Genomic DNA, 9,198 nt, shown 5'->3' with positions numbered 1-9,198 from the left:
ATGTCAAATATTTTACATAATTAAATTTTCGAAGAACTTCATTAAAATATTATTGAAAAAAATTAATTTTAAACGTAAATTTGTGAAATAATTAAATTTCAGAAGATTTTTAATTAAAATTTTAAAAATAATTGAATTTGGAAAAATTTGACTTAAAATTTTTAGAAACAATTGAATTTCAGGAGATTTTCAATTGAAATATGTTCTAAATAATTGAATTTCGATGGAGTAACAATTAAGATTTTTAGAAATAATTGCATTTTTTGATATTTCAAAAATTATAATTTTGTTGTAAATATAAACATTAATTAAAATACGATTTAAATAATTGAATTTTTGAAAAATTAGACTAAAACTGTTGAAATAATTAAATAAACAAAGAATTAAATAGATAAGAATTTGAGAAAAAAATTACAAATTGAATTAACATTTATTTAATTCAGGTAAGACCACTCAGCGGCGCCATATTCGAAAAATTAAAAATGGTACATGAGACATTATTTTGCTCTTTTTTTGCTATTTTTAGCCGCCAAAAATAATTTTTTTGCTCAACGCCCTTTCAAGATACCAAGACGCCGCTAGCTTGCTGGCAACTCAGTGCTCAACTCTGATGAATTCATTTAATTTAAAATTTCCATTGGACCATACTTTTTTGCTTTTTTTTGCTTTCAAATGGCATCCCAGTTGATTTTCTAAAATTAAAAATGGCGGATCTAATATGGCGGAATTTTCTTTAAGTTTATCAAATTCTCTTAAAAATTGTTACTGAGGAGTTTTTGGAGTCGCTGAATACGAATCTGATGTCACTTTTTAAAAATTTTAAAAAGCAGAACCAAAATAGAGGAATTATTTTTAAAAACGTCTAGATTTGATAACAAATGGTTACTCGGGGAATTATGGGTTCGATAATTACGAATTTTTATTTTGGTCGTAATAAGCGACACTCCAAATTCCTGACTAACAAATTTCAAGCAAAATCTGTTAAAATAGTATTTTCTTAACAACTAAGAGCAAAAAAATCTAAAATGTCTCTAAGTTGTTAAGAAAATACTTTAAAATTGAAAACACGGAGAGCAAAAAAATCCAAAATGTTTTTAAGTTTTTAGAAAAATAGTTTTAAATTAAAAAGCGAAGAGCAAAAAAAAATAGTTTTAAATTAATAATCAGAGAGCAAAATAATCAAAAAATTTTCTAAGTTTTTAAGAAAATACTTTAAAATTAAAAACCGAAATAAACAAAAAAAAAAATTCAAAATAATTTCGAAGTTGTTAAGAAAGATGTCGTTTTTTTCCTATTTAACAGATTTTGCTTGAAATTTGTTAGTCAGGAATTTGGAGTGTCGCTTATTACGACCAAAAAAAAATTCGTAATTATCGAACCCATAATTCCCCGAGTAACTATTTGTTATCAAATCTAGACATTTTTAAAAATTAATCCTCTATTTTGGTTCCGCTTTTTAAAATTTTTAAAAAGTGACATCAGATTCGTATTCACCGACCCCAAAAACCCCAGAGTACCAGTTTTTAATGAATTTGATAGACTTAAAGAAAATTCCGCCATATTAGATCCGCCATTTTTAATTTTAGAAAATCAACTGGGATGCCATTTGAAAGCAAAAAAAAAGCAAAAAAGTATGGTCCAATGGAAATTTTGAATTAAATGAATTCATCAGAGTTGAGCACTGAGTTGCCACCAAGCTAGCGGCGTCCTGGTATCTTGGAAGGGCGTTGAGCAAAAAAATTATTTTTGGCGGCTAAAAAGAACAAAAAAATGTCTCATGTACCATTTTTAATTTTTCGAATATGGCGCCGCTGAGTGGTCTTACCTATTTATTATTCAATTACTAATTGAATTTGGAAGAGTTCGATTTAATTTTTTTTTTGAAGTAATTAAATTTCAGGAGATTATAAATGAAAACTTTTATAAACCTTAATTGATAAAATTTTGTTTACAAATTTTAAAGAATAATAAAATTTTAGAGTCTTTTTAATTAAAAAAACTTTTCATTTCCATGAATTGTTGAAAAACTGTATTAAAGTACCTAATTAAAAAAATTAATTTATCAAAGAATTTTAAATAAAATTTTTAAAAATAATTAAATTATAAAGAATTTTCAATTAAAAAATGTTTTAAATAATTGAATTTTCGAAAATGTTGATTGAAATTATTAAAATTAAATTATTTAACAAAGAATTTTAGATAAAAAATTTAGAAATAATTGTATTTTAGAAGAGTTCGAGTAAAAATTTTTAGAAATAATAATTGAATTTCAGGAGATTATTAATTGAAACTTTCATTTTGAATTGATGAAATTTTTTGAAAAACTTTAGACAATAATTGAATTTTAGTGAATTTTCAATTAAAAACTCATTTAAATCATGTAATTTTCGAAGAATTTATTTTAAATTATTGAAAATAATTCATTTTGCAAACAATTCAAGTTAATATATTTTTTTAATAATTTAATTTTAAAAAATAAAAAAAAGTCGAATAAGTCATGTAATCCGAGGTCTGTTATTGAAAACCTCTTGAAATATTTTCATTAGAATCAGGAAAAAATTTTTTATTTTAACTAGAAATCAGAGAAAAAAGAATAATATTTTCGTATCGATCTTGTTAAATTGTTTTAAATTTAAAACTTGTTTAAAATATCATTTCTAACCTAAAAACAATTCAGTAATTGTAATAAAATTCCTAAAATAATAATTTTTTAGCAATTTTTTAAAAATAATTTACAGAATATGTAGTTAAAAGTTTTCATACAGTTTAATAAGAAAAAACATTTTACTTTATTTTATCAACAAAATTTGAGTAATACTTATAACAAAAAAAACTTATGAAATACCTAATTTTATAGGTATATTAATTTCTTTAAAAATAAAAATATTGTAAATTCTCGAAAAATAAAATAAATATGTTATTTATAATTTACCTTGGTCCTATTTCTATCAAGACACTTCCTTCATGTTGTTCAGTTTTAAAAACACTTGTCTCGCTCAACAATTCTTTTTCAATAGGTGAGCTCAAAATCCATTTCAAAAGATTGATTTCCTCATTGTTGAGATCATTTTTTGATTCGATGTAATAACATAATTCAGTTTCAAAATTTTCAACATCATTGAGTATTTTATTAACAGCTTTCAATTTTTTTATAAAGTGGTCGCCTTTCAAACCGGGCGATTTATATAATTTTAAAATCATAATGATACTTTCTGAAAAAGAAAGATACAAATTTTAATTTAATTTTGTAAATTTCGTTAATGTACAAATTTTTTAATACACAGGAGTTTAATTGTATCAAACTCAGCTTTCTAAAGCAAGAAAGAGACTAAGCATTTGCGGCATGGTGTTGATAAGAAAAATATGTTGTGAAATTCAACTAAACTGACATAACATAGGTCAAGATTGCAATGACCTGTTGATTATTAACAATTACAGAGTATACTCCACTGAATCATAATATCTTTAAAAAAACAAAAATTTACAATATCAAAAGAGATTTTGAAATTCATGAAAATAAACGTAAACACCAAGACCAAAACACGTAGAGTCTTACAAAGTTATGCACGTCGAAATTGATTTTTTTTTTAGAAAATTGTTATTTATACTATTCTTATTTGGCTGAAAATTCTTGAACTGTTGTTCCTTAAGACAAAAAAAAATCTGTTAAATTTTCAATTTTAATTTTTATTACATTCAAAAGTTATTGACAATTGAATTTGCTAGCACAAATTTAAAATAATAAAATTTCTGACCTAATAAAATAAAAAATAAATATGACAAAAATTAAGATTATTTTTTAAAAATAGATAACAGAAAAAAAATGAAAACAGTCATTTTTTGTAAATTTTTTTGCAACATTTTTAATGCATTAATCAAAAATGATTTTTTATTTCGATAAAAATTATGGAAGTTATGATTTTTTGCTTCCTCGTGGAGGAAGCTTTGTAGACCTTTCGTTTATAAAAATTTTCAAAGTGTCGGAAACAAATTTTTCTCTATATAGAAACATGTTATATGAGATCCTGATCAATTGTCCGGATGTATGTGTATGTGTGGATTCCTTTTTTGTTTAGAAGATAACTTTAACAGGTTTTAATGGATTTAGATAAAATTTGGTAGACTCATTTATCATATTAATATCTCAAATCTGACCAAAGGATTTTAAAAAATACCCAAAAAAAAAAATTTTTTTTGTCTTTTTTCCAAAATTTATTTTTTAATCGAAAAAATTTTTAAATAGAAAAATTTAAGGTTATATATATAATAAAATCGTATTCCTTACGTCAAGACAAATCGATTGGTATATATAAAGTATACTTTTAATTTAAATTTAAAGAATTAATGAAAGTTAAAAAATCAAAAATTCACATTTTGGCTATAAAATTTTGTGATTATTTAAATTTAAGTTTATAGATGAAATAATTGTATTCCTTACATGAAAACGAATCGATTGGTATATATAAAATTTGCATTTGAGGTAAATTTAATAAATTAATGAAAGTTAAAAAATAAAAAATTTACATTTTAGCTGAAAAATTTTGTATTTATTTAAATTCAAGTTTAAATATAAAATAATTGTGTTCCTTGCATTCAAACGAATCGATATAATTGTAAATAATTATAAATTATATATTATTTTTCATTAATATTTAGAAATTTCGGTTAAAATATGAATTTTTGATTTTTTAACTTCCATTAATTCTTTAAATTTAACTCAAATGTTTATATTATTATATTATTTTTGTATGTTTATTTAAATGTTAATGCTTTCTCCACGAGGAAGCAAATTATTTTTTTGCTGATCGTAAAGAGGAAGCAAAATGTTCATGTAATGAACATCTGAATTTACAACTTGTTTAAATTTAACGTCGTCAAAAGCAAAGTATTTTTGAAATGTGTTTTTCTCTATTTTACTAATAGAAATTTATTAGATTTTTCTTTAACATTTTAAGTATGTAATAAAAAAATAATATAACTACAATGGAAGAATCTAAAAAAATTGAAATTATATCTTAAAGGTAATTTTTCTCAAAGATAAATAAAAAAATTAAAATATACATATAGGGTCGCATGAAACTGACTGTCCCCATTTACCCTAAAATTTAGAAAATTTCATAAAATTTGGGGTAAATGGGGACAGCATAGTTTCTAAGGAAGTTTTAAGAAAAAAGTTTCCTTAAGTATATTACTGTATTAAGAGATGAAAAAACTTGAAAAAAATTGTAGTAGATATATAATAGTTGAACCAATTGAAATTTTTTTATTTTTTTTTTTATGTTAGTATTTTGTCTCGCATTTAAAAAAGAACAGACTTAAAAATCATACCAATTTTTTTTCTTATTCCTTATGACTTCCATAACATAAATTCAATTGAATTTTTGATTTTTGTTAATTTGGTTAATAATGACAAGCTGTCCCCATTTACCCCAAAAATTTAAAAACTCAGGGTAAATGGCGACAGCTTGTCATTATTAACCAAATTAACAAAAATCAAAAATTCAATTGAATTTATGTTATGGGAGTCATAAGGAATAAGAAAAAAATTTGGTATGATTTTGAAGTCTGTTTTATTTGAAATGCTCGACAAAATACTAAAACAGTTTGACTTTGATTTTCAAGTTTTTATGCATTAAGCGATAACTTTTTTTATCTTGCTGCCAATTGTCAAGATAAAAGCTTGTCAATACTCATAACCTCTTGCAGGTGATCTGAGGTTAAAATATTGACGTTGAACTTCATTTTAAAACTGTAAATTAAGCTCCAAAACCTCTTGTCCCCATTTATCCCAACTGACCCTACCTACAAAATTCCAATTTTAAAAAATAAAATAGAAAATTTAAGAAAACACCATGTTGAATAAAAATGAAAGGAAAATCAAGTATTTAAAAAATTTCTAAAATAAAAAAAGAATTTGCGGAAAAATTGAGAATATTTTTTTAGGAATTCTAAAGGAAGAAGAATTAGAGATAAAAAAGTCGCTTACTGAAACGAAAATTATTAAAATGAAAAGAAAATAGAAAATTTAAGGAAATAAAAAGCCATCTTACAATTAGCAAGGAAGTAATTTGGAAAAAAAGAAAGGAATTTAAAAAAAAACGAGAATTTTTTCAAATCTGTAAAAAGAAATTAATTTTAAGAATTTCTAGAGAAAACAATTTTATGGATAATTTTTGATTGGTTGATTTTAAAAATCGCGCCGAAATCTTTCTGTCGATTGTTTGTTCAGACATTTGCAAATTTTCGGACAAATGAAAATTCTATTAATTAGAAATTCTGTTAAATGATTTCTCGGTTAAGTAAAAATTCTATAGTATGAAAAATCGGTTATATGGAAATTATATGAAATAATAATTCGAACAAATGAAAATTCATCTGAAAGAAAATTCTATGCAATAAAATTCTTTAAAATGCCAATTCTGTAATATAGAAAATCAGTTAGATAAAAATTATGCAGAATACTAATTCGAACAAATAAAAATTCGACTCAAAAATAATTATGACAAATTGAAATTCCATAAAATGAAAATTCTAACTAATGATTTTTAGAACATATTCATGTGTCTTTTATTAATAATGTATTCGTAATTGTATTATTAATATTATGCTATTAACACATTTGTTAATAAAAAAAATATTGTGCAATTGAGATTTTCAATTTTAAATATTTTATTAAACAAAACATGATTTAAAAATTCATTAAATAATGCGTCAATATAATTATTCACAAAAAATTAAAAAATTAATTTATTTACTAAATACATTTACTTTCTGTAAATGTATAATTGTATAATTACAAAAAATTAATCCATTTAGTAATGAATAAATTTGATAATAATGATAATAACATATTCTAGACATCTTTTCTAAAGGTCTCAGCACAATAAGTTGTGCGAAATTTATATGCGAATGCGAAAGAAAGGAGACATAGAAAAAGAGGGAATTATCTTTATGTCCTCTTCTATCTCATGCATCAGATTCGCGTTGACTTTCCCGTATTGAGGATACAAAAAATAGTGTTAAAATAATTTTGCAGAATAAAAAGCAAAAAATCATTAAATCATAATCACTGTTTGTCCCTAATATTAAAATGATATTGTAATTTTAAAAATCATTAAAAAAAAATTATTAATTTTTATTTATTATACCGAAAAAAAAGTTTGAATCTTGAAATTTAATTCCAAATCAATACTAATCAATCCGAAGCTAAATTTTAATTGAAATTTTATTTCGAATAAATCCGAATCAATTCGTTTCTAAACCAATATTATTTTTCCATTTTATTTCAAAACTAAATTCAAATTTTATATTGAATCCTGAAATTTAATTTCAAATCAATTCGCTTTTAAGCCAATAAAATTTATTTATTTATTTATTTACAATCCCTCGCAGAATTGATTCGTAATTTTTCACGATTCAAAAGTATTGAAATTCAATTTCGAAATTCAATGGGATTTGGAATTATTTGGAAATAATTTTTTGTTATAGAATAAAATATATATAGAAATTTAAATTAGAATAAAACCCAATAGACTTGGAAAAAAAATTTCGGAAATACTCGGATTAATATTTATTAAAACTTAATGAAATATTATTCTGACATTTTTTTTAGGGCCTTAACTAAAGTTTCAGATTTTATTTCAAACAGTTTTAATAAATATTATGCCGAGAGATTTCAAAATTTATTTCTTCTGAGTCAATCAGTTTCTATCCGAATATCTATATTTTAATGTAAATCAACAAAATATTCTTTCCGAGTTATTTCAAATCAATTTGTTTTATTTCAAAGTTAAATTTTAATCCTTTAGAATCTTGTTTTTTCATTCTGATTCAATTAGTTCTTAAATTGATTCGAAATGAAACAGAATTGAAAAGAATTCAAATTTAGTTTTGTAATGAAACGAATTAATTCGAATAAAGAAAATAGTATACAGAATTGAAAAGAATTCAAATTGATTCGAAAAGAAAAAAATTTAGAATTTAGAAGGATTAAAATTTAGTTTCGAAATAAAACGAATTGATTCGGAAATAAAAAAAAGGATTTAATATAGAATTAAAATTTAGTTTCGGAATGACACGAATTTATTCGGAAAAAAAAATAATACAGAATTGAAAAAAATTAAAATTTTAGTTTCGGAATGTAACGAAATAATTGGGAAAGAAAATACAAAAAAAAAAAAAAATTAAAATTGATTCAAAAAGAAAAAACAGAATTTAAAATTAAAATTTAGTTTCAAAATAAAACGAATTGATTCGGAAGAAAAAGGAATCAAAAATAATTAAAATTTAGCTTCGTAATGAAAGAAATTGATTTGGAAAGAATATTATTAAGTTTCATTAAAATTTAGATCCAAATAGAAACTAATTGGCTCGGAAACAAATTTCGGAATGTCGCGCGAAATAATGGAACAATATTCTTTATCTTAAAAATTATCACTGTATCAGCAATAATCTTAATTTTATCTCTAAAGTAATATTTTTACTTTGCAAAAAATTTCACAATTTAAAAAAATCTATACGATCATATTAAATGATAATTAAAAAAATTTTTAATTTATAGTTTAAAAAACTTTTAATGCGTATATAGATAGAGGTTATGGTTGTCGAATTGTTATTTTCGATAAATTATATCAGTAAATAAAAATGTCAATTCAATTTTTGAATTAATATATTACATACTGTATGATATCAACGCATGCAATATAAATTTAAAAGATTTATTGCATTAAAAAAATAAAAAGTCTTTTTTGTTGTAATACTCACGTGTTTTAAAAAGGCACGAATTTTTGTATTTTGCTTTAAAAGCGAAAAAAAAAAAAAAAATATCGAAATTTTTTAATTAAGGTAACAAACAAATTTCGAATAAATTGAATGCGGTGAATACTCCACAGACAATTTGTTAATTATTTTATTAGGATCAGAATTGTAGTTAATTATTTTAAATTAAGATACATTTAAACACTTGTTGATCTGATTTCTAAGGCCAATGCACAGTGAAATCGTAATAAGACGTAAATCGGTAAATTGTATTTCCAATCAGGGATGGGTAGCCAAGAATGCCAAGAAAAAACCAAAAAACAGTTAAATGCAAGGTAAGTTTACAAAAAATGTATATAATATATATTTGTTAATTTTTCATTTGGTTTTTAATTTTAACCTACTTTTACCTGTACTAATTAGAATAAAAAAAGTTATTGG

At 22.7% G+C, this 9,198-nt stretch overlaps 1 protein-coding gene across 1 annotated transcript in view; it reads right to left on the bottom strand.

Moving 5' to 3' along the window:
- LOC127278123 (phosphoribosylformylglycinamidine synthase) overlaps positions 1 to 8,990 on the bottom strand; it is a 117,496-nt gene extending 108,506 nt beyond the window's left edge. The window contains exons 1-2 of the mRNA XM_051299677.1: positions 8,764 to 8,990; positions 2,933 to 3,212 (exon numbers count right to left, since the gene is read on the bottom strand). Coding sequence (XP_051155634.1) covers positions 2,933 to 3,201 — 269 coding nt within the window. The 5' untranslated portion in view covers positions 3,202 to 3,212; positions 8,764 to 8,990. The remainder of the gene's footprint in view (positions 1 to 2,932; positions 3,213 to 8,763) is intronic.
- Between the last annotated feature and the right edge of the window lie 208 nt (positions 8,991 to 9,198).

The sequence above is a fragment of the Leptopilina boulardi genome, unplaced genomic scaffold, assembly GCF_019393585.1.
Source record: "Leptopilina boulardi isolate dan_hultmark-lab unplaced genomic scaffold, ZJU_Lbou_2.1 LbouV2_195, whole genome shotgun sequence".
NCBI lineage: Eukaryota > Metazoa > Arthropoda > Insecta > Hymenoptera > Figitidae > Leptopilina > Leptopilina boulardi.
Note: the sequence above shows the minus strand (reverse complement) of the source record. Positions and strands in the feature narration are given on the sequence as shown.